Genomic DNA, 26636 nt, shown 5'->3' with positions numbered 1-26636 from the left:
CAGACAAGGTGGTACAACCAAAAATAGCCCACTGGAGGAAAACAGCGTAAACATGTTACCAAGCAAACTTACCTAAATCTGACCCTGTATCCTGGGATTTTTAGGGTAATATATTATTTTATGTAGCCTTTAAGGCTTCTAAAACATTGATATGCGCCCCCCTCCCCCTTCATGTGTTAGGAAGTTGGCCATCACTAATCTAAATCATGACAGTTCACCTTTGACTTTACTGTCTCTTTAAGGTCTATATGTGCCCTGCCCTTTTTTAGAGGTTCAACTTACTTTGCCAAATTTGCCATCTCTTTCACAGCCTCCACTGCACCTTCAATAGGATCAAGGTCCAGGAAAAAATTCTTTGCCTCCCATATACTGGTAGCTTTCTTCTGCGATAAGAAAATAAGATAGTTACTTGTTAGATGTGGTTTATAATGCAATATAATACAGGCTCTATGCATTCAATATTATTATTGATAACATTAAAGTGAATGTAAATTTAGATGATAAAGTGCCCGGTTTTTAAAAATCTGATTAAAAACAGGGGCACTTTAATTCATCAAAATTTACATTTCACTCGTGTTGTGAAAATACTTACCTTTTAATCTTGACAGCCGCTGCATCGCTTCCTCCGCCCGTCGCAAAGCCTCTTCCAGGGTCTAAAATGAGGAATCCTGCTTCCTCCAATCACGGCGTTGAATCAGACACTGATTCCCCCAGGAGGGAAGCCGTGATTGGAGGATGACCGATCCGTCATTTCTGATGTATGAAGAGGCTTGCGACGACCGGGGGAATCGCTGGAGCGGCTGACAAGATTAAAAGGTAAGTATTTTCACAACATGAGTGAAATGTAAATTTTAAATATTTATAAAGTGCCCCTGTTTTTAATCGGATTTTTAAAAACCAGGAACTTTATCATCTAAATTTACATTTACTTTAACTGTGAGACTTACCCTAAGTGGTTTGTGCTTAGCTTAATGTATTTATTTATTGTAGGTTTTAATTATACAGGAACAAATTCCTAAATCTGTATTTGCAAAATCCAAACTTATTTAAAATTCCAAACTTTTTAACTATTTAAAAAAATATATTAGAAATTTATATTTTCCCAGCATGTAAGTCACAATCTTCTCTGCCAGGGGGGGGGGAAACAAACATGATCCGCTGTAGGGATCATGTCCGACGCACACCGATAAATGCCGACAGCATACGCTGTCTGCATTTACCATTGCACAAGCAGTTCTGGTGAACTGCTTGTGCAATGCCGCCCCCTGCAAATTTGCGGCCAATTGGCTGCTAGCAGGGGGTGTCAATCAACCTGATAGTATTTGATCAGGCGGATTGCTGTACACTGCCTCAGAGCAGGCGGGCGAGTTAAGGAGCAGTGATCTTAAGACATCTGCATCAAGCTCCATTCTATGTAGGAACCAATCACCAGCGAACTCCCATTAGTGGAGGATATGTACTTCAACACAGGATACCAAGAGAACAAAGTACGTTTGAAAATTTTGAAAATTTACTTTGAAATTAAAACTGTTTTAAAATGACATTCTCTATCTGATTCATGCAAGTATAATTTTGACTTTGCTATTCCTTTAACCTTCGTTTTAAATGACATGTTTAAAGTGATATTAAATGCAAAATGTTTCTCTCACGATTTAAATAGAGCATCTTTCTAATTTACTTCTATTATGAAATGTTCTTCGTTCTATTTTATTAAAAGGCAGGGATGTAGGCTTGGGAGGGTGCAGAAGCCTAGAGCACTATATGGCAGCGGTTTTGCAAGAATGTTATCCATTTGCAAGAGTGTCCTGCAATTTAGTGCTCCAAATGCCTACCTAGGTATCTCTTCAACAAAGAATACTATGGGAACAGATTTTTTTTTAATTGTATGCTCTGTCAGAATCACAAAATAATTGTTTGTGGTTTCATATCCCTTTAGCTGTGCTTCTTTCATGCACTCAAAAATTTTTAGGTACTGCGTCCCTTTAAGAATGGTATTTTTACTCAGCTCATTAGTTGTTTCAAATTGATTTGTTCCAGATGGTGCCCACAAAAGAAAGGTCTAAGCACAACATTCTGATGACTAACAAGAGATTATTTCTTTTTTTTTAACCCCTTAACGACCGAGGACGTGCTAGATACGTCCTCCAAAAAACGTCCATTAACGACTGCGGACGTATCTAGCACGTCCTTGGTCAAAGTGAGCGCTGGAAGCGATCACTTCCAGCTGCTCTCAGGGTTTGCAGCGATGCTTCGATATTGAGGCATCGTACAGTACCCTCCGGTCAGTAACTGATGGAGAGAGGGCCACCCTATGGAAACATTGGGTATTTCTAAACTCAGGACAAACTTTAGAAACTATTTAGCATGGGTGTTTTTTGGTGGTTGTAGATGTGTAACAGATTTTGGGGTTCAAAGTTAAAAAAATATATATTTTTTTTTCAATTTTTTATCATATTTTATCATTTTTTTTTATAGTAAATTATATGATATGATGAAAATAAACTGAAAAAATTACAGCTAAACACAAACACCGCAGAAATGTAAAAACAGCCCTGGTCCTTAACGTAAGAGAATTGAAAAAACGGTTTGGTCACTAAGGGGTTAAAGGGATATGAAACCCATTTTTTTTTTCTTTTATGATTCAGCATGTAATTTTAAGCAACTTTCTAATTTACTCCTATTATCAAATTTTCTTTGTTCTCTTGGTATCTTTTTAGTTTAGGAGCCGGTCCATTTTTGGTTTAGCACTCTGGGTCGCGCTTGCTGATTAGTGGCTAAATATAGCCACCAATCAGCAAGCGCTACCCAGGTGCTTAATAAAAATGGGCTGGCTCCTATGCTTACATTCCTGCTTTTTCAAATAAAGATAGCAAGAAAACAAAGAAAAATATATAATAGGAGTATATTAGAACGTTGCTTAAAATTGCATGCTCTATCTGAATCATGAAAGAAAACAATTGGGTTTTGTGTCCCTTTAAAGGACCACTAAATACAGTTGAATTTAACAACTGACAAATACACAATAAAAGGACAATGCAAAAGCACATACTTTGAATTTTAAATGAGCAGTAGAATATTTTTTATGGCAAATTCTATGTCAATCTAATTTTCCCTCCCCCAGCATCATGTGACAGCCATCAGCCAATCACAAAATATACTTAAATTTTGACGTGTGCTCCTTTAAATCAAATTAAATTTACACAACCTTTCCTTTCCTTTTTTTAACATGCAAATAAATAAAATAATGCAGCACCAGAGTGGCCCCATTTAGCTAAATTGTGAACACAATGACAAAAAAGGTGGTTCACAGACTATTACAGGCTATTATTAAACAGGCCAGACAAACCTCTGCTATATACAAAGTTATTGTTGGGATGCCCCAGGCAGTAGGAGAGGTTCTTTTGTTTATCTCCATGCAGCATAGATAAAGTTAAAAAGCTACAAATAAATGGGGCATTGGCCTGCAGTAAGCATGAGATTATCCAGCCTCTCTGTACAAACAGGCTTGTGCTTCACCCCTCTTGGGGACTGAGGGGAAGAGATACCTGGGTTACGCAAAATAATTATCCCATAATTGTCCCTAAGGGGCATATTTATCACGCTCCGTATGGAGCTTGATGCTACGTGTTTCTGGCGAGCCAAGTTATGAAGCAGCAGTCTAAAGACCGCTGCTCCATAACCTGTCCGTCTGCTCTGAGGCGGGCGGACAGACATCGCCAGAAATCAATCCGATCGAATACGATCGGGTTGATTGACACCCCCTGCTAACGGCCGCGAATCTGCAGGGGGCGGCATTGCACCAGCAGTTCACAAGAAATGCTGGTGCAATGATAAATGCAGAGAGCGTATGCTATTGGCATTTATGGATGTGCAGCGGACATGATTCGCAATATCGGATCATGTCAGCTCGCACAATGATAATTCGTCCCCTTAGGGTGAAGGGCACAGTTAGCTGCTGGGCATGCAGGCCCTCATGTCACTTGCAGGGGCTGTTTGTAATCACTTGCTGGGCAGAAGCATAAGAATTATTGATGGTGTTCACAAATTTGGAAACACGTGCATACGATTTGCTTAAAGTGATTGTCAAGTTGCGCCTCTTTAAGCATTCCTGTAGGTTGGCTATCCCTGAATTAGTAAAATTGCTACTTTTTTAAAAAAAAATTTATTGCAAAACAATTTATATTTGTCATGTAAACTTTTATTGTTACCGCGCCTTGCTCTGCCCCCATTATACTTCCTGCTCTATGCTCAGTCGGATGTAGCTCGCTATTCATTGCTTACTCATGTAGTAGAGAGCTAAGTTGTGTCTCATTTCGCTGCGATCGTAATCCCCTAGACTGAAAGAGCATTTTAATTTAATAACTGTGAAATTAGATGGAATTCCCTTGAGTGACCAACACACATGCGTCATACGGGAGCACACTTTTACTTTTTAACTCTGTTAAGTAACTTTAGTATGCGCTGTAGATAGAGGGGGCAGTTTTGCTAAAGTCCTGGTCACCTAACGGCCTGGATTTCAACTGGATGCCAACAAAAACGTCATAAAAATACGGGTGGAATACGGGACACTCGGAATGAAAGTTTTAAGTATTAATAACTTTATTTTTGTTTAAAAAATAAAATGATGAATGAAATGTTTATCTCAAAAGATGTAACAAATACCGCTTTGAACATGACACAACTTTTCAATCACTTTAATCGATTGTGCACGATTTCTTTTTTTATGTGTACAATATGTAAAATCATGCATAATAGAATGATCTAATTCATTACAGTTTTGAGATTGCTCAATGGTAATTATCGGGTCTGCCACCTTTCGATTTGACGCAATCAATAGCGCATGTTTGGCTCTTTCTTGCACCAACAAACGTGTTTTAGCATCCTTGTTAAAAATCCGATTTTTACTATGCGGACAAAAACATCTCGTTGATCGCAATCCATTTTTGAGGCCAGTTTTAACTTTTCAAACTCGACACCTCAAGGCACTTGAAATGGGATTTTGGAGACATCTTTGCAACTATTCAGAGACTATTTGGAAAAAGTATTTTATCTTGCACATGTGCAAAACACTCACAGGAGAGATTGCAGAAGTATATAAACATATGTGATATTGACTCATTAAAGTTCTATTCATCATTATTGTATAGGCGTCTACACATGTCAGGGCATACAATTACATATTTATAGGTTCATACATAAACATATAGCAAAAATATAACAGAAGCACAACTAATATAAATTAAAACACAATTATGTTAATATTAAAAACAGTAAGAATCACACTCACACATTCAGACAGTTATATATACGGTATAAATAAGGGCATATACAAAGTTTTCCAATGTAGAAGAGGGTATTATCCCGGCTTTTTTAGAGCAGTGTTTCTCAAATGCGGTTCTCAAATACCCCCAATAAGTCAGGTTTTCATTATAGCTGAACCAGTGTACATGTAAAGTAATCAGCTGAATACCATGGTAACTTTCTCTCAACCATCAGATGATTATTTCACCTATGCAAACCTGGGCTGTTGGGGGTACTTGAAGACTGCAGTTGAGAATCACTGGTTTAGAGGAGAGAGTTCTGTGTTCAGCTCTCAATTTAGGTCTTGTGTCGTGCACCTCTCCACAAATGTGTTCCAATAAGAGTACACCTTCCTCGCGCCTACACAGTTCACAGATGTACGGTGTCACTTTCCTCTACTGTATGAGTCCTCTATGTCCAAGAAAAACAAACTGATGAATAGTTCTCACCTTCTCGACTCCTGCTGCTTGTCAGTAAGCCGATATGACTAACGCTGGGTGTCGAGAGAGGCAGCGTCAACAATGTTGACATAGCCTGACGCGTTTCGTATGGCTCTAGCCTACTTCATCAGAGGCATGCCCACCAAGCTCAAATTTCATATTTAATTATCCCTATTAACCATTTTATTTCTTGAGACATTTTTGCCAAAGAATATGAACAGTTCTCATTTTGGGCGTGATCTAAAAAGAAGATGGCGACTACAGGTTTCTATTGAAAGGATTTATAATATCTTCTTTTACTGGATTTTAACAGAACTGAAACTGTAGAGTGTGAACCTGCTCCATTGCAACATTTTATCTGCCTAGAAGTTGTTCAAACAAGATTGTGCCTTTAAAGTGTGTTTCAAAGTGTGCTTGAATTGACATTATTGAGCTTATAAACTAGATTGCGCCCCCATGAAAGTGAGCTCAATAATGAAAGCGCAAGCATTTTGAAACTCACTGTCATGACCGTGTTGGGACTTAGCATGCATAAAGGTGCCCTATAAAACATCCCCTATAAAAACCCGGTCATAAAAGCGCAATATCGTTTAAGCATCTTCTATGTAGAAACAATATTGAAATGGAGCGGGTTCACGCTCAAAAGTTTCAATACTGTTAAAATCAAGTATAAGAATATATCATAAGTCCTTTCTTTCAATACAAACCAGTAGTCACCATCTTGTTTTCAGATCACGTCAAAACGGAAACAGTGCTTTAACATACAATCAAAATAAATATTGTAAAATACAATACTTTTCAAACTAAAATACAATACAATACGTAAAATAGAATACGTAAAATACAATACTTTTAAAACTAAAATATATAGCGATGGAAAATTGAACGCAGTATTCCCATCTGCCAACATATAATTGGCGTTCAGATGGTTTACCAGTGGTGCGAATTGGTAACCGATTGCAATAGGTTCCTATAGAACTCACGTTTAAAAGTCCAGTTATGAAGACGCCTCTACTGTTAGTGACAATCACGACAGTAAGGGTGTGACTTAGACTCAAACATTTACTTTAAGAGATTACTACACACCATTTGTAGATGTTAGGGTCCTGATCTGACTACTGTAGTATGTCCATCATGCTAAGATATAAATGGCATTCAGATGGTTAAAGGGACAGTATACTGTAAAATAGTTTTCCCCTTAATGTGTTTACAATTGCTTTTTTTACCAACTGCAGAGTAAAAAATGTCTGAAAATTAGCTTTTTAAGGTTTATTTCTGTATATTAAAGCTCTGATTTTGTGTTTTGAAGCCACAGCCTAATAAAATAGGTTGAGCTTGTAGGTATAATCAGATCTCATTACTGTATCACATTGTACACATATAACTGCTTCTTTATCTTATATCTGTCCTTAAAACAATCACCAATACTTTGAGAGAACAATGGAAAATCAACATTTTATTACCTTATATCTGCTTTATCACACTGGGAGTGTAATTTCTTCTGCTGGCTGTGTTTACAAAGCTTATCTATAGCTGGTACGCGCGGCCACAAACTTTCAGAATAGGTGGGGATACCACATGCTAAATCAACAATTTCAAATGCCAATATAAGGGTAAAGGAGCTACTTGTAAACAATTTAATACACTCCAGCAGGTAAAGTGGATCATTGGGAACAAATTAAAGGGGAGAAAATTTTTGAGTAAACTGTCCCTTTAATCAGTGATGAGGATGGATTTGGATTGCAAATAGATTAGTCACACATGTAAATTGGTATTTCCTTTCCATAGTAAACAAAGGAGTTAATTGATTAAACCTACTGTAACATTAAGACGTGTGAATAGGCTATTGTATCAGTCAGATTCAGGTTAGTTCCCAGTTTCTATTTTAAAAACAAACTAAATACCCAATAAACTCAATGACCAATTTGGAAAGAAAGCAAAAATCATTTTTGGCCGCTAATCGCTGATCAGTTGTAATTGAACCCTATGGGCCATATTATGAGTGGAGCACAAACATTTGCGCGCGAGTGATAAAGGGTTTATCGTTCAGCTTACTGCTTGTAGTACGAGTTGAAAGTAAACACGATCGCTTGAGCACAATCGCAATCTAAGCTTGAATGAGTACCATGACTTTAGAGCTCTGTTTAACTGTTTCACAAAATTAAAAAGTTGCACAAAACACATCAAAAATACAATACAAAGTATAGTTACACTCATAATAACACTATCTAATAAACATTAATAAGACAAAACATTGCACACAAGTTATAAAGGCTCAAAGATATGAGGTGTTAGAAAAAAAAAGACAGGCAAAGGGCTTTAACATAGAGATACATATATATAAATGTCTAAAGATATATATATATATATATATATATATATATATATATATATATATATATATATATATATATATATATATATATGTATATATGTATACATATGTATTTATATGTGTATATATGTCTGTGAATACATATATACACATATAAACACATAAGTACGTATGTACACATATATAGACATATATATAAATGCATTAGAGCCCCTTGCCATTAAGTAGATGAAAACATGAAGAAAAAAAATATGCAATATTCATATTTAATAAATTGTTTAACTATGTATTTACTGTAAATATTTCACATGCTAATGTTCTGCACATAGCAGAATATGTTCTAAGTATTTTTAAATAGATATGCATATACAGTATATATATATATATATATATATATATATATATATATATATATATATATATATATATATATATATATATATATATATATATATACAGTGGCGGCTGGTGAATTTTTAGGATGGGGGTGCACAAGACCCTGCCCCTATTCGAAAGCCACGCCTCTTTGAAAAACACGCCCCTTTTTAAAACCACGCCCCTTTTAACAAGACACACCCATTTTTAAAAACACACCCCTTTGTGAAAGTCACGCCCATCAAATGGCCCCACCCATTTGAACCAGCAGTGTTTTTGGTCATCGTCTTCTTGAAATATCCAGCCCCGGCCTGGGGGTAACTTCAACTGAAGTTTGTGACTAATTCCTCAACATTATTCTCAAGTATCTGCTGATATTGAGTGTAATCCATGAGACCCTCAACAATATTCCCAGTAGTACAGGTCTTTGGAGGTGGTCTGTGGGCTGTTTTTGACCGTTCTTATCATCCTTTGCCTATCCGATATTTTACTTGGCCTGCCACTTCTGCCCTTAACAAGAACTGTGCCTGTGGTCTTCCATATCCTCACCATGCTGACTATGTTCCTCACAGTGGACACTGACATCTTAAATCTATGCAATAACTTTTTGTAGCCTTCCTCTAAACCATGATGTTGAACAATCTTTGTTTTTAGGTCATTTGAGAGTTGTTTTGTGGCCCCCATGTTACCACTCTTCAGAGGAGAGTCATAGAGAACAACTTGCAATTGGCCACCTTAAAACCTTTTCTCATGATTGGATACACCTGTCTATGAAGTTTAAGGCTTAATGGGCTCACCAAACCAATTTTGTCTTCCAATTAATCAGTGCTAGGTAGTTACAGGTATTCAAATCAACAAAATAACAAGGGTGCACAAATGTATGCACCTGTCTATTTTTCTTTTGATGCATATTGCACATTTTCTGTTAATCCAATAAACCTAATTTCAATACTGAATTTTTACAGTGTCCTTCATTTATTTGATAGATCAAAATGAAATTACTGATCCAAACAGCCAATTATTTATAACTGAAAATCATGGAAATTGTCAGAGGTGCCTAAACTTTTGCATACAACTGTATATGATTTCATGCACTCAAACTGTATTAAAGTAATGTACTCAGAGATATGAAATATATTTTTATGAAATGTAACTTCAATTATATATAAATACTATGCTCCAATACAGCTCACAGGCAGGATATCTAAAAAATATACAAAGGGAACATTTGTTAAAGTTTAAGCTTCAAAAGATTCTTTACTTCATCGCTTAATGAGATTAGATCTCTACAAACAAGATAACCATGTTACCTCTCTGGGGTGACAGAGAAACAATTCTGTACTTTAGTTCAGATATGCTCAATCTTCAGGAAAGTAATTATCCCTTGTATGATATACAAATGATGAGACTAACAATACTTTTGAAGGTCTGAATCCACATATACGTCTGGAAAGGTTTTCTAGCTCAGAATCGATCCAAGCATATAGAAGACAAAATTTCATATGAAATGACTTGTACCTAATTTTCATATAGTTTTATATACTCCTATACTTTATTAAGGAATGACTTCAAATATGGAATATATTTATATTAAAGTGGGATAATAAGGAAATATAAATATTGTTACAATAAATTAATCACTACAGAATTCTAATTAAATGCAATGTAATATCAGAATATGAAATGATTAATCAATTGATTTCAAATAGTTAATACTATAGTATAGCTGATTATTAGTATCATACTAACTAAGTATTAAATTACAATCCTTTTAAGTCTCCCAATATTTAATGAATCATCGCGTTCATCATGTCCTCGAAGTGAAAGCTCAAATGCGCCGGAAAATAGAATACAATTCATAATTTGGGAAAGAACATAACGATTTGTGGTTACTTGATGTTTGTGTTTTTTAACATTCAAACAATATGCACTGACAAGTTGTTGGCGAATATCAATCCTTCATAGCAAATTAAACTCTAATGGGGAGTAAAAATGTGATTAGTAGCAATTATTTATATTTTTGGAGTTAAATGTGATAAATCGGCGACACCATAACTCACCCAACTTGAATCACCACTTTGTTTTTCAAACAGGAGACAATAAAAACAAGATCCTGTTTGCAAAATGACTATTAAGTTAATCTCTTAAGATATTATCAGTAGGAAGTATATATATATATATATATATATTTATATATATATATATATATTTATAATATTTAATATTATGACCATGTCTAATATTTAAATTAATATACAAGAATCCATACTCTTCAGTATACCCATGTCTAGTGTTAAAATATACATGCTCAGTTAAATTATATAATAACATATATATTAACCAAATGATTAATCAAAGCTGCGAAATAATAAGTATCTTGAATGTACACTAAGTAAAGAAAATATGAGAGAGTAGATCTATAAATGCTGTCTAAGTCCAAAACTGGTGCTACCCTTATTTAGATTTATGAAAAATAAATTTTAGAAAGAGAAATATTCAAATTATATGTTAGTAATTTGAAAAAAGCAAGGGATTCAAAGAGCACACAGAACGACTGTTATTTAAAATATATTCCAATTTATTTTCCCAAACACATATAGTAAGTTACTAAATTTGGCCAGGCCAGGCAAAAGTAACCTAAGTTTAAAAAAGAACAAATCAAGGTAAAATAGAAATGAAGAGTTAACTGCCTAAGCATACGTATGCTAATTTCTATCTCAAGAAGCTAACATCACAGGGTATATATTATATGCATATATATTATTGTATACACAGCTAGTCAAGCGTGCAAATATCACACTGTGAAACATAAGATAGAAGGGTATACTTCATTAGAAAGACAAAGCAAGATGAGAGCATATACAGGCTTAAAGATATACAATTCACAGCCTATTAATCAAACGATGCATACACTTATCAGATTAAAGCAAGAATTGTCCGTATAATGAAATACGTATACACAAGTTCCATGTGTGACAAGGTGTAGGAAATAATATCCTTGTAAAACAGGCAAACTTAGCTTTATGTTTGGTAACCTCTTAGCGGGTGCACCGCTCACACGAAGCCTGTATGTTTGCGTCTGACGTCACAAGAGAGGAGTTTCCCAGTTGTCACCGAAATCCAATCCGTGGCTTGTTCGCAAAGGGGTGTGTATGTAGGCTCGGCAAGCGGCTGATGAGAAAAAGAAGAACCAGGCTTCTCCGAAAGCTTTGCAGCAAATGCCGTCTGTTTCAAGAAGTATCATAAAAAACATACACACTTTCCACCACTTGCATTTACTTGTGTTATAGCTGATAGCTGATAGATGAGATGACTCTGTGTCCGGCTATACTGGAAAGAAACCAGGTCTCCCCTCAGCGCTGCTCACTGAAAAGCCGTTACTCTCTACCAAGATGTACCGTCACTTGAAGCGCAGCTCTCCCAACTGCTTAAATCACTTGCACCGTTGCAGGAAATAAAGAGAGATTAGGTTGAGTTCTCCATCTCACAGTTTACTGCCCAAAAGGAAATAGATAGGGCAGCACTCCATTCTAAACTGGTATATGATAGCCATGCGAGCTAGAAAACCATATTTTAACCAAGAAATGTTCATGAAAATACAGGAGTTAATTCGACCTTGCTCCTGAAACAACACCCATAAGTGTTGCAAACACAACAATACCAACGACCGTTTCACCCCCACAGCCAGTGTGTGTCTCAGGGGTTCATCAGGGTATACTCTTGAATGTACATTTATGAAAATATATTCCTGGATTTAAAGAACCTTCCACTTTATAGAGAAATAAAACCACATCTCAATTATTGTTGCCCTAGCCCCCAGTGTTCGATATTAGGCAATGCAGCCAAAGGCTGTGGCAACATTAAGATAAATACACCAACATTTTACTTTCTACAAAAGAAGATTATTTCTATTACACTAGTGCTTAATAATTAACTTCAAAGGTAAAGATTAAAACAGAATGTTGATAACTCAAGTACAATTTTTGTAAATTAAGTCAATCCGCCTGTCTTTTTTTGAGGCAAATAAATCAATAACATTTTCAGTGAATGTAGGCATGTCATTGATCAATTGTTTTTCAATTGTGAGCATGGCTAGAGCAGTCAGTCTTTCCTCAGTCATGGTGCTCCTTAGAAATGTCTTAACTCGTTTTAAAGTTGAGAAACATCTCTCAGCCTCAGCAGTTGTCACGGGAATAGTCGAAATAATTTGCAACAGTTTGTAGGTCTCCGAAAAAGTACTGTCCAAGTTATTTTCTATTACAAACTGTAGAAGACTGATGGCACCATTCATATTTCGGAAATCTGGTCTTCTGTAAATTACTCCTAGTTCCGTTTTCAGGCGATCTTTCTGTAATATGTCATAAACCGCTGATGTTTGTTCAAGAAGCTGATTTGGAAAATTTTTCTCGTAATCTGCAAATTTTTCCGCTTGGAGGAGAGAAACAGCCGAGTAGTGAGTTATAAAAGAAAATCTATCTTTTACTTGATTCGTGATAACATCGCATATCTCTTTAGCTGCCACAGTCTGAGTAATGTGAATATTTTCTCTCTTCCTTTTCCTTGATGTTTCCTCTGTTTCTGATATCGTCATGATCACTGTGTCCATTCTTTTCCTTTCGTTTTCCATTGTCTGCTGGAAAGTGTTAACATGTTTTCGAATAAGTGCCGCGTCTGTTAGTGTTTTCTGAAGTTGGTTGTATAACACATCTACATGTGGCATAATATTGTTAAAAACTGAAAGCCAAAACACAAATACCGAGTCTTGTAACATACGCCGAATAGCCCCTGCTTGATTTATTGCTATTTCTTTTTTCGATGTTGACTCTATTTTTTCCATACATTCAATTAACTGTTCCCTGTTTTCAAACACTGTATTGACGGTTCGACTCTTGAAATTCCACCTGGTGGCTGAACCATGAGGTATCCTTCTTCTAACAGTTTCATCTAGAATAGCTATCCGTTGTGGCGAGTTACTAAAAAAGTTAGTAATGTCACTTAGGTTAGAAAAAAATACTCGAACTTGTTGATTCTGACTGCTTGCTTGGCTGACAATCAAATTGAGTTGATGTGCGTAGCAATGCACAAAATGTGCATTCTTGTAGGTACGTTTAATTATAGCCTGAACACCTGCATGCTGACCACTCATCACGCTTGCACCGTCGTAACTCTGTGATATCAATTTTTCTGGGTTGTCTATAACTTTTTCCAAATTATTCTGGATACATGTAGCTATAGATTCTGCATCATGTCCAGCTGGATTAGTGAATTCCCAGAATCTCTCAACCGGTTGACCGTTACCTATAATGTATCGAAAAACAACAACCAATTGGAAGGCAGATGAAACATCAGTTGTTTCATCTGCTATCACTGCTACAAAACTTGCTTTTGAGATTTCCTTTTTTATTTGGTTCTGGCAAACAGTAAGCATACAGTCTAATAAATCGTTTTGAATTTCTTTTGACGTTCCTTTAAAAACAGTGGCACTAGCAAGATGTTCTTTTAGAGATGCATCAAGTTCTGCTGAGAAGTTTATAAGACCTCTGAAAATGCCTGGATTTAATGAATCCTCGCGTTCATCATGTCCTCGAAGTGCAAGTTCAAATGCGCCGCAAAATAAAATACAATTAATTATTTTCGAAAGAACATAACGATTTTTCGTTACTTGCTCATTATGTTTTTTAATATTTAAACGATATGCACTGTCAAGTTGTTGTCGAATATCAACCCTTCCTAACAAATTAAACTCTAATGTGGAGTTTAAATGTGATTGGGAGCAACTATGTTTATTTATTTTTTGACTTAAATGTGATAAATCGGCGACACCAGAACTCACCCAGCTTGATTCACCACTTTGTTTTGCAAACAGGAGACAATAAAAACAAAAGAGCCTGTTAGATAATTCACAGCCACAAATCCATGGATATTTATCATATACCTCGGGTTTGAATTCTCTTCTGAAATCTCTAGTTTTACATTTTGTTACCTGGGTAAGGTTAAGCCTAGGTGTTGGCCGGAGCATTTTAATTTCCATTTTTCTTTCCATGGGCAATGTTGAAAAATGTAATTGCTTTAGCTCAGACACACTAATTTTACTAAGTGCCATCTTAACTCTTAGTTTACACACAAAGAACAGTCCTTTGCTGTTATAAAATATATAACTTGTACCGTTGTACGTAAGTAGTTTTGCTGTTATAATATATATATAACTTTTAGACAACGTAGTTTTGCTGTTATAATATATATAACTTTTAGACAAGTAGTTTTGATGTTATAAAATATAAAACTTGTAGGTTAGTAGCTTTGCAGCTGTTATAAATGATACAACTTGTAGGTAATTAGCTTTGCAGCTGTTATAAAATATACAACTTGTAGGTAAGTAGTTTTGCAGCTGTTATAAAATATATGACTTGTAGGTAATTAGCTTTTCAGCTGATATAAAATATAGAACTTGTAGGTAAGTAGTTTTGCTGTTCTAAAATATATAAGTTATAGGTAAAAAGTTTTGCTGTTCTAAAATATATAACTTGTAGGTAAAAAGTTTTGCTGTTCTAAAATATATAACTTGTAGGTAAAAAGTTTTGCTGTTCTAAAATATATAACTTGTAGGTAAAAAGTTTTGCTGTTCTAAAATATCTAACTGTAGGTAAGCTTTTTTCTTGTTATAAAATATATAACTATATGCAGGTTTAATGCCTATCTGCAGTCTGCAGTAGTTAACTACTTTGTAAAAAACTATGAAAATAATTAACAACTAAAATACTTTGATAGTATTCTAATTATAGCAAGCAGCAGCCGCGACAGCCGTCAACGGTCAACTGTCTAAAACAAGTAGGCCAGTCGTTTGGCGTTTTTTATGGAATATATAACTTGTAGGTAATTAGCTTTACAGCTGATATAAAATATAGAACTTGTAGGTAAGTACTTTTGGTGTTCTAAAATATATAACTTGCAGGTAAAAAGTTTTGCTGTTCTAAAATATCTAACTTGTAGGTAAGTAGTTTTGCTGTTCTAAAATATCTAACTTGTAGGTAAGTATTTTTGCTGTTCTAAAATAGATAACTTGTAGGTAAAAAGTTTTGCTGTTCTAAAATATATACCTTGGAGGTAAAAAGTTTTGCTGTTCTAAAATATCTAACTGTAGGTAAGCTTTTTTCTTGTTATAAAATATATAACTATATGCAGGTTTAATGCCTATCTGCAGTCTGCAGCAGTTAACTACTTTGTAAAAAAAATATGAAAATAATTAACAACTAAAATACTTTGATAGTATTCTAATTATAGCAAGCAGCAGCCGCGACAGCCGTCAACGGTCAACTGTCTAAAACTAGTAGGCTAGTCGTTTGGCGTTTTTTATGGAATATATAACTTGTAGGTAATTAGCTTTACAGCTGATATAAAATATAGAACTTGTAGGTAAGTACTTTTGGTGTTCTAAAATATATAACTTGCAGGTAAAAAGTTTTGCTGTTCTAAAATATCTAACTTGTAGGTAAGTAGTTTTGCTGTTCTAAAATATCTAACTTGTAGGTAAGTATTTTTGCTGTTCTAAAATAGATAACTTGTAGGTAAAAAGTTTTGCTGTTCTAAAATATATACCTTGGAGGTAAAAAGTTTTGCTGTTCTAAAATATCTAACTGTAGGTAAGCTTTTTTCTTGTTATAAAATATATAACTATATGGAGGTTTAATGCCTATCTGCAGTCTGCAGCAGTTAACTACTTTGTAAAAAACTATGAAAATAATTAACAACTAAAATACTTTGATAGTATTCTTATTATAGCAAGCAGCAGCCGCGACAGCCGTCAACGGTCAACTGTCTAAAACAAGTAGGCCAGTCGTTTGGCGTTTTTTATGGAATATATAACTTGTAGGTAATTAGCTTTACAGCTGATATAAAATATAGAACTTGTAGGTAAGTACTTTTGCTGTTCTAAAATATATAACTTGCAGGTAAAAAGTTTTGCTGTTCTAAAATATCTAACTTGTAGGTAAGTAGTTTTGCTGTTCTAAAATATCTAACTTGTAGGTAAGTATTTTTGCTGTTCTAAAATAGATAACTTGTAGGTAAAAAGTTTTGCTGTTCTAAAATATATACCTTGGAGGTAAAAAGTTTTGCTGTTCTAAAATATCTAACTGTAGGTAAGCTTTTTTCTTGTTATAAAATATATAACTATATGCAGGTTTAATGCCTATCTGCAGTCTGCAGCAGTTAACTACTTTGTAAAAAAAAATATGAAAATAATTAACAACTAAAATACTTTGATAGTATTCTAATTATAGCAAGCAGCAGCCGCCACAGCCGTCAACGGTCAACTGTCTAAAACTAGTAGGCCAGTCGTTTGGCGTTTTTTATGGAATATATAACTTGTAGGTAATTAGCTTTACAGCTGATATAAAATATAGAACTTGTAGGTAAGTACTTTTGCTGTTCTAAAATATATAACTTGCAGGTAAAAAGTTTTGCTGTTCTAAAATATCTAACTTGTAGGTAAGTAGTTTTGCTGTTCTAAAATATCTAACTTGTAGGTAAGTATTTTTGCTGTTCTAAAATAGATAACTTGTAGGTAAAAAGTTTTGCTGTTCTAAAATATATACCTTGGAGGTAAAAAGTTTTGCTGTTCTAAAATATCTAACTGTAGGTAAGCTTTTTTCTTGTTATAAAATATATAACTATATGCAGGTTTAATGCCTATCTGCAGTCTGCAGCAGTTAACTACTTTGTAAAAAACTATGAAAATAATTAACAACTAAAATACTTTGATAGTATTCTAATTATAGCAAGCAGCAGCCGCGACAGCCGTCAACGGTCAACTGTCTAAAACAAGTAGGCCAGTCGTTTGGCGTTTTTTATGGAATATATAACTTGTAGGTAATTAGCTTTACAGCTGATATCAAATATAGAACTTGTAGGTAAGTACTTTTGCTGTTCTAAAATATATAACTTGCAGGTAAAAAGTTTTGCTGTTCTAAAATATCTAACTTGTAGGTAAGTAGTTTTGCTGTTCTAAAATATCTAACTTGTAGGTAAGTATTTTTGCTGTTCTAAAATAGATAACTTGTAGGTAAAAAGTTTTGCTGTTCTAAAATATATACCTTGGAGGTAAAAAGTTTTGCTGTTCTAAAATATCTAACTGTAGGTAAGCTTTTTTCTTGTTATAAAATATATAACTATATGCAGGTTTAATGCCTATCTGCAGTCTGCAGCAGTTAACTACTTTGTAAAAAAAATATGAAAATAATTAACAACTAAAATACTTTGATAGTATTCTAATTATAGCAAGCAGCAGCCGCGACAGCCGTCAACGGTCAACTGTCTAAAACTAGTAGGCCAGTCGTTTGGCGTTTTTTATGGAATATATAACTTGTAGGTAATTAGCTTTACAGCTGATATCAAATATAGAACTTGTAGGTAAGTACTTTTGCTGTTCTAAAATATATAACTTGCAGGTAAAAAGTTTTGCTGTTCTAAAATATCTAACTTGTAGGTAAGTAGTTTTGCTGTTCTAAAATATCTAACTTGTAGGTAAGTATTTTTGCTGTTCTAAAATAGATAACTTGTAGGTAAAAAGTTTTGCTGTTCTAAAATATATACCTTGGAGGTAAAAAGTTTTTCTGTTCTAAAATATCTAACTGTAGGTAAACTTTTTTCTTGTTATAAAATATATAACTATATGCAGGTTTAATGCCTATCTGCAGTCTGCAGCAGTTAACTACTTTGTAAAAAAAATATGAAAATAATTAACAACTAAAATACTTTGATAGTATTCTAATTATAGCAAGCAGCAGCCGCGACAGCCGTCAACGGTCAACTGTCTAAAACTAGTAGGCCAGTCGTTTGGCGTTTTTTATGGAATATATAACTTGTAGGTAATTAGCTTTACAGCTGATATAAAATATAGAACTTGTAGGTAAGTACTTTTGCTGTTCTAAAATATATAACTTGCAGGTAAAAAGTTTTGCTGTTCTAAAATATCTAACTTGTAGGTAAGTAGTTTTGCTGTTCTAAAATATCTAACTTGTAAGTAAGTATTTTTGCTGTTCAAAAATAGATAACTTGTAGGTAAAAAGTTTTGCTGTTCTAAAATATATACCTTGGAGGTAAAAAGTTTTGCTGTTCTAAAATATCTAACTGTAGGTAAGCTTTTTTCTTGTTATAAAATATATAACTATATGCAGGTTTAATGCCTAGCTGCAGTCTGCAGCAGTTAACTACTTTGTAAAAAAATATGAAAATAATTAACAACTAAAATACTTTGATAGTATTCTAATTATAGCAAGCAACAGCCGCGACAGCCGTCAACGGTCAACTGTCTAAAACTAGTAGGCCAGTCGTTTGGCGTTTTTTATGGAATATATAACTTGTAGGTAATTAGCTTTACAGCTGATATCAAATATAGAACTTGTAGGTAAGTACTTTTGCTGTTCTAAAATATATAACTTGCAGGTAAAAAGTTTTGCTGTTCTAAAATATCTAACTTGTAGGTAAGTAGTTTTGCTGTTCTAAAATATCTAACTTGTAGGTAAGTATTTTTGCTGTTCTTAAATAGATAACTTGTAGGTAAAAAGATTTGCTGTTCTAAAATATATAACTTGTAGGTAAAAAGTTTTGCTGTTCTAAAATATCTAACTTGTAGTTAAGAAGTATTTTTGTTGTTATAAAATATATAACTATATCTATGCAGGTTTACTGCCTATCTGCAGGCTACAGCAGTTAACTGCTTTTTAAAAAACTAGGAAAAAAATTAAAAACTTTTATAGTATTATTATATTTACAACAAGCAGCAGCCGCGACAGCCGTCAACGGTCAACTAGTAAATGTAAATTATGTAATTAAAACTACTCTGCTGCTCAGGCCTCTCAGTCTCTCTGTGACAGTCCAGACTGTGTAAAATACTGTACAGTACTGTACTCAAGATCTCTAAAATTAGTATGCTGGCTGTGTTATTTAAACTAGTAAATTTAAATAAGTTTTACAAAAAAAAATTCTAAACTGTCCACTCTCTATCTCTAGTCTAGAGTCTAGTCTAAAAAATTATTAATTAAATATGGTCTCCAGGCTCTCCCTGAGTCCTACTTAACTCCTCTCTACTCTGTCTTGTCTCAGTCTATGGCTGCTCTGCACTGCAGGCCTCTGTACTGTGTAGCTGGCCTGCCCCTGGCACCTTGGTCAACTTCTGGCTGTTGCTGTAGTGAGCGTCAGAGAAAAAACTAACTCTATCTATCTAACTGCCTCCTGCCTCACCCTCAGGCCTCAGCCTGCCTGCTGCCGCTAACTAATCTAAGTAACTAAGTAACTGTAAGTGAGTCCTCAAGTCAGTAGTCAGATGAAACTGAGATGGGAATCCTGGGATGGATAATAATTGCTGCTGGATAATTAATGCCAAATATTTATATAAGTAGTATAATATGATTGATATCTCAGAGAGTCAGACTCAAAATATCGCCAGAGCGGGCAGACAGTGTCACTCAGAGTCTCAGAACAAGACAACACAAATTGAGCTCCTCTCAGCTCAACGACTATCTCCGCAATGAGATTTCGCGCCGTTGAGCTGGGAGGAGCGTCTCAAGCGTCATCACGTGACTGTTAGTGATGACGCTCAGACTCGGCTCTTCTCCTGTGTCACTGGCTGCTGCCTGGGCTCGCTCTTAACGCCTCCCACCCCTCGCACAGGCTGAAGTGTGCGATCAGCCGTCTAAGGGGATGAGGAGGCTGGGAGCTGCGCAGCAGCCAAATTTAGCATGCGCACAGACACAGTGCCATAGATTCTCTATCGCACGTGCGCTTAGGGACTGGATAAGTGTACAGCAGTACAGTGGCTGGGTGTGTGACTGTCACTGTGATGATGTGTATGTTCAGTTCAAACAGTAGGGGGCCAGGCAGGGCACAACAAATAATAATAATAATGTATTAAAAAAAAAATAGAAACAAATTTTTTTTCTTCTGGGGGTAAAAAAAAAATATATTTTTTTTTTGAAAAATTATATTTTTTTTTCTGTTTTTTTTTTTTTCTTTTCTCTGGGCTTTTTTTCTTTCCTCTGGGCTGTGGGGGGCACGTGCGAGTGTGCTCCAATGGAGTAGCCTCCACTGTATATATATATATATACAGGGAGTGCAGAATTATTAGGCAAATGAGTATTTTGACCACATCATCCTCTTTATGCATGTTGTCTTACTCCAAGATGTATAGGCTCGAAAGCCTACTACCAATTAAGCATATTAGGTGATGTGCATCTCTGTAATGAGAAGGGGTGTGGTCTAATGACATCAACACCCTATATCAGGTGTGCATAATTATTAGGCAACTTCCTTTCCTTTGGCAAAATGGGTCAAAAGAAGGACTTGACAGGCTGAGAAAAGTCAAAAATAGTGAGATATCTTGCAGAGGGATGCAGCACTCTTAAAATTGCAAAGCTTCTGAAGTGTGATCATCGAACAATCAAGCGTTTCATTCAAAATAGTCAACAGGGTCGCAAGAAGCGTGTGGAAAAACCAAGGCGCAAAATAACTGCCCATGAACTGAGAAAAGTCAAGCGTGCAGTTGCCAAGATGCCACTTGCCACCAGTTTGGCCATATTTCAGAGCTGCAACATCACTGGAGTGCTCAAAAGCACAAGGTGTGCAATACTCAGAGACATGGCCAAGGTAAGAAAGGCTGAAAGACGACCACCACTGAACAAGACACACAAGCTGAAACGTCAAGACTGGGCCAAGAAATATCTCAAGACTGATTGTTCTAAGGTTTTATGGACTGATGAAATGAGAGTGAGTCTTGATGGGCCAGATGAATGGGCCCGTGGCTGGATTGGTAAAGGGCAGAGAGCTCCAGTCCGACTCAGACGCCAGCAAGGTGGAGGTGGAGTACTGGTTTGGGCTGGTATCATCAAAGATGAGCTTGTGGGGCCTTTTCGGGTTGAGGATGGAGTCAAGCTCAACTCCCAGTCCTACTGCCAGTTTCTGGAAGACACCTTCTTCAAGCAGTGGTACAGGAAGAAGTCTGCATCCTTCAAGAAAAACATGATTTTCATGCAGGACAATGCTCCATCACACGTGTCCAAGTACTCCACAGCGTGGCTGGCAAGAAAGGGTATTAAAGAAGAAAATCTAATGACATGGCCTCCTTGTTCACCTAATCTGAACCCCATTGAGAACCTGTGGTCCATCATCAAATGTGAGATTTACAAGGAGGGAAAACAGTACACCTCTCTGAACAGTGTCTGGGAGGCTGTGGTTGCTGCTGCACGCAATGTTGATGGTGAACAGATCAAAACACTGACAGAATCCATGGATGGCAGGCTTTTGAGTGTCCTTGCAAAGAAAGGTGGCTATATTGGTCACTGATTTGTTTTTGTTTTGTTTTTGAATGTCAGAAATGTATATTTGTGAATGTTGAGATGTTATATTGGTTTCACTGGTAAAAATAAATAATTGAAATGGGTATATATTTGTTTTTTGTTAAGTTGCCTAATAATTATGCACAGTAATAGTCACCTGTACACACAGATATCCCCCTAAAATAGCTATAACTAAAAACAAACTAAAAACTACTTCCAAAACTATTCAGCTTTGATATTAATGATTTTTTGGGTTCATTGAGAACATGGTTGTTGTTCAATAATAAAATTAATCCTCAAAAATACAACTTGCCTAATAATTCTGCACTCCCTGTATATATATATTCATATCAGGTTAGTGCACATGAGAATACACAATCAGGTTTGCGCAATAGTGGAGAGTTTCCCACTTTTTTTACTTCTATAGGGGAATACGTGAACGCACACACAATATTCTAAGTTCGGCTTTCTGCGCTCATCGGGTTAGCATGCGAGTAAAAAAGTTTACTTTCAACTCATAATACAAGCGCAACCTGACGAGCGCAAAAAGCTTACTTCTATTTACTCGAGCAGGAGCGTTAATTAACACGTCACTTGTAATCTGGCCCTACGTTTTTAACAGCAAAGGGTTAACACATAGGGGTAGATTTATCATAGTGCGCACGGACATGATCCGCTGTAGAGAGCATGTCCGCTGCACATCGATAAATGCCGACAGCATACACTGTCTGCATTTATCATTGCACAAGCAGTTCTGGTGAACTGCTTGTGCAATGCCGCCCCCTGCAGATTTGTGGCCAATCGGCCGCTACCCGGGGAGTGTCAATCAACCCGATCGTATGCGATCGGGCGGATTGATGTCTACAGCCTCTTAAGACCGCTGCTTCTTAACTCCTGTTTCCCGAAACAGACAACTTTATCTCTCAAGCAGGTCATTTCATCTACTGAATTGCAAAATGTAGGCCTCACATTTATAACTAAAACAAGCTACATGTGTGATGTCATTTAAAGGGACATAAAAATAAAATGAAACTTACATGGTTAAAATAGAGCATGTAGTTTTAAGACTTTTCGGTTTATTTCTCTTATCAATTTTACTTTGTTTTCTTGGTGCTCAGAAGCAGCAAAGCACTATTGGAAGCTAGTTGGTAAAAGGTGACTACACACATATCTCTTGTCATTGGTTCATCAGATGTGTTCAGCTACGTTCCAGTAGTGCAATGCTTCTCTGGCGCCGACTTTAAGGGAAATAAAACCCAAACATTTTGTTTAGTAATTTAGACAAAGCATACACATTTTAGAAAGTTTCCAGTTTACTTTTATTATCAAATTTGCTTCGCTCCCATAGTATTCTTTGTTGAAGAGATACCTAGGTAGGTGTCTGGTGTGTTGCCATATAGTGGTCCAGACACGTGCATGCTCCTGAGCTTATGTCCCTGATTTTCAAAAGAAAATGGAGAAAATTTGATAATAGAAGTTAAAGGGACACTGAACACATTTTTTTTATTTCATGATTCAGATAGAGCATGACATTTTAAGCAACTTTCTAATTTACTCCTATTATCAATTTTTCTTCGTTCTCTTGCTATCTTTATTTTAAAAGCAGGGATGTAAATCTTAGCAGCCAATCGATTTTAGGTTCAGCACCATGGATAGCGCTTGCTTATTGGAGGCTTACATTTACCCACCAATAAGCAAGCATAACCCAGGTTCTCAACCAAAAATGGTCTGGCTCCTATGCGTCACATTCCTGCTTTTTAAATAAAGATAGCAGGAGAACGAAGAAAAATTGATAATAGGAGGCCAATTTATCAAAGGTCTTGCGGACCTTATCCGACAGTGCGGATCAGGTCCGCAAGACCTCGCTGAATGCGGAGAGCTGGTGCAACGCCGCCCCTTGCAGACTCGCGGCCAATGGGCCGCCAGCAGGGAGGTGTCAATCAACCCAAACGTACTCGATCGGGTTGAATTGTTGCGATTCCTGTCCGCCTGCTCAGAGCAGGCGGACAGGGTTATGGAGCAGCGGTCTTTAGACCACTGCTTCATAACTGATGTTTCTGGCGAGTCTGAAGACTCGCCAGAAACACGGCTCTTCGGAGCATTCGGAGCTTGATAAATGGGCCTCTAGGAGTAAATTAGAAAGTTGCTTAAAAATTACATGTTCTATCTGAATCATGAAAGAAAATGCTTTTGTGTCATGTCCCTTTTTAAGTGAATGTAAAGATTAATGATTAAGTGCCTGTTTTTTAAAAATACTTTTAAAAACAGGGGCACTTTCATTCATTAAACTTTACATTGAGGTGTTTTTTATATACCATTTATTTATAAAAAACATCTTCCGCCCGCAGCTCCTACTGTACTTTGCACAGCAATGACGAATCCAGCTTCCTCCAATCGTTGCAAGCACCCCAGCGTCTAACTCATGAGGTCACGCAATGTTTGGAGGAAGCCAGATTCGTCATTGATATGGTAAGTACAGCAGGAACTGTGATCGGAGGATCATCGGTCTGTTTTCATAAATAAAAAGTATTATAAAAAATATGCTTCAATGTAAAGTTTAATGAATGAAAGTGCCCCTGTTTTTAAGAGTATTTTTAAAAACCGGACACTTATTCATTAAACTTTACATTCACTTTAACTTTCTACAAATATCCCAATAGACTTGAAGATTTTTGTTTAGAAAAATCAATTAAACTTTACTAAAGAATTTTGAGTCCTAATTGTTTAACCCATTCGCTGGAGTTTAACAAAGATTTCTATGCAATCAATAGTGCAAAAATAAAAAATGCTCTCTAACTCGTTAAAGTGAATGTAAGTTTTCACGAATGAAAGCCCTGTTTTAAAAACTACTATTAAAACCAGTGGCACTTTCATTCATGAAAGTTTACATTGCAGCCGTTTTTTTAAAATACTTACCTTTTATTCTTTTCAAGCTTGGAACACCGCAGCAGCGATTCCCCCGCACCAGGTCCTCTCTTCTTACGTCAGAAATGACGAATTTGGCTTCCTCCAATAACGGCTTCCCCCCCCAGAGCAGACATTTCCTGAGGCCACGCTGTGATTGGAGGAAGCCGGATTTGTAATTTCTGACAAAAGAAGAGACAACCTGGAGCGGGGGAATCACTGCTCCGGTGTTCCACGCTTGCAAGGAATAAAAGGTAAGCATTTTTAAAAAACGGCTGCAATGTAAACTTTCATGCATATCACCATATTTTAAAAATAGTTACCTTGTTCTTCTGAAACACCGGATCGCCGTTCTGAAACGATGCCCCACCTGCTTCTTCCTGGTTTACTTACCCAGCAATGACGAAACCGTCTTCCTCCAATCATGGCGTTGCCTCAGGCAATGATTACCCCGGGGGGAAGCCGCGATTGGAGGATGCCGAAATCGTCATTGCACGTATGAAGAGGCTTGCGACGGGCTGGTGAAGCACTGGAGCGGCTTCAAGAAGAAAAGGTAAGTATATTTTAAAAAAAAAACAGCTGAAATGTCAATTTTTCATGAATGAAAGTGCCCTTGTTTTTAATAGTTTTTTTAAAAAACTGGGCACTTTCACATGAAAATTTACCTTCACTTTAAAAACAGGGCTTTCATTTGTGAAAATCTACATTCACTTTAAAGTATGTTCTTTTACGCTTTTATATCCTTTTAACATGCAATGAATTCCTGTATCATCTATCCCTATTCACCAATTTCAGTAAATAAAAGCGTATTTAAATTACTCTGCCTTTTATAAATATTTTAAGTGCTCTGAGAAACTTACATCTAGCCCAGGCTTCAAATGTTCATATTGTTCGGATACCCAGAATCCTCTGCGATCCTCAAGTGTAATATAGGGTTCCTCAGGGTACCGAGCTTGGAATTTCTTCAAGAAACCACCTTCAAAGTCTGCCAGCACCCCATCCATGTCTACCAGCACCCGCAATCTCCTGGCAGTAGTAGAGGAACATGTTCTGTAGTTTTGTGTACACAGGTTGGCAGAAAGCATAGTGAAATGGCGCAGAAGGCGGTTTAACGTGAGCATGGTAACAGACCTAGGCAAGCATTATACAGAATAGAATATTGCTTTTGGTTAATTCAGCAGTTGCTCTGCACACATCCAGTAGAAAAACAATTCTCAGAAGTTTGATAAGCTCAGAGAGAGTACATAATGATACTATATGGACCTTATTGTAAGTATATATATGGCCTTATGACCTTAACCAAAGTCCCTGTATAACTATAATAATTGCCATCCATCTGAAATGAGCCTTACTCAGTCCCATTCATTCAGCACCAAAGTCCTCATTGACAGCAACAACATACAATGAAGGGATTGCAGAATCATTCTGGTAAAATGCCACTCGTGGGTCCTGTCACTTTTGCACGGGAAGACAGATGGCAGACTTATATCAGTGCAGAGCAATGCAGCATTTCCTATAAGTCCAGTCTTGCAAATAGACCTTTGAGAGTGTGTGCAGCAGAGGCGGAGCCTGGGTGTGCAGCTGCCCATAAGAAAGCGGTGCAGAAGGGAAATGCCTTTGGGATCAGCTGCAGGGAGGTGTCCTTACGTTGCTGGGGAGAACACAACTCGGCTGTGCATTGCATAACATACAGCTCTGCAGGGAGATGACAGTGAGCTCTGCAGTGCAGTGACAAACAGCTCTGACTCTGCAGTTCCTGTGCTTCTGTTGCCTTGTAGGGACAAGCTGCTTCCTCTTAAAGAGACAGGCTACCAGTAACCTAAGGTGCATGCAAGCCCTTGCTGCTGTCAGACTTGCTTGTAAAATATTACAATAAAACATCAGTTTACCTTTTTATATTAAAATCTGGTATTTGTTTTTTTTATTTGCATAGATACTGCAGCTATAACA

The 26636-nt window shown here is 36.3% G+C and overlaps 1 protein-coding gene across 1 annotated transcript; it reads right to left on the bottom strand.

The window, feature by feature from the left end:
• Positions 1 to 282: 282 nt before the first annotated feature.
• LOC128643457 (5'(3')-deoxyribonucleotidase, mitochondrial-like) lies at positions 283 to 26465 on the bottom strand (the record flags this gene model as incomplete). Its single annotated transcript, XM_053696306.1, has 2 exons — positions 25547 to 26465; positions 283 to 383 (listed from the first exon to the last, which is right to left on the bottom strand). Coding segments are annotated over exons 1-2 (362 nt in total), but the record flags the coding sequence as incomplete, so codon positions are not given.
• Between the last annotated feature and the right edge of the window lie 171 nt (positions 26466 to 26636).

The sequence above is a fragment of the Bombina bombina genome, unplaced genomic scaffold, assembly GCF_027579735.1.
Source record: "Bombina bombina isolate aBomBom1 unplaced genomic scaffold, aBomBom1.pri scaffold_1011, whole genome shotgun sequence".
In the NCBI taxonomy this organism is placed as follows: domain Eukaryota; kingdom Metazoa; phylum Chordata; class Amphibia; order Anura; family Bombinatoridae; genus Bombina; species Bombina bombina.
This window is presented reverse-complemented; position numbering and strand designations above follow the sequence as displayed.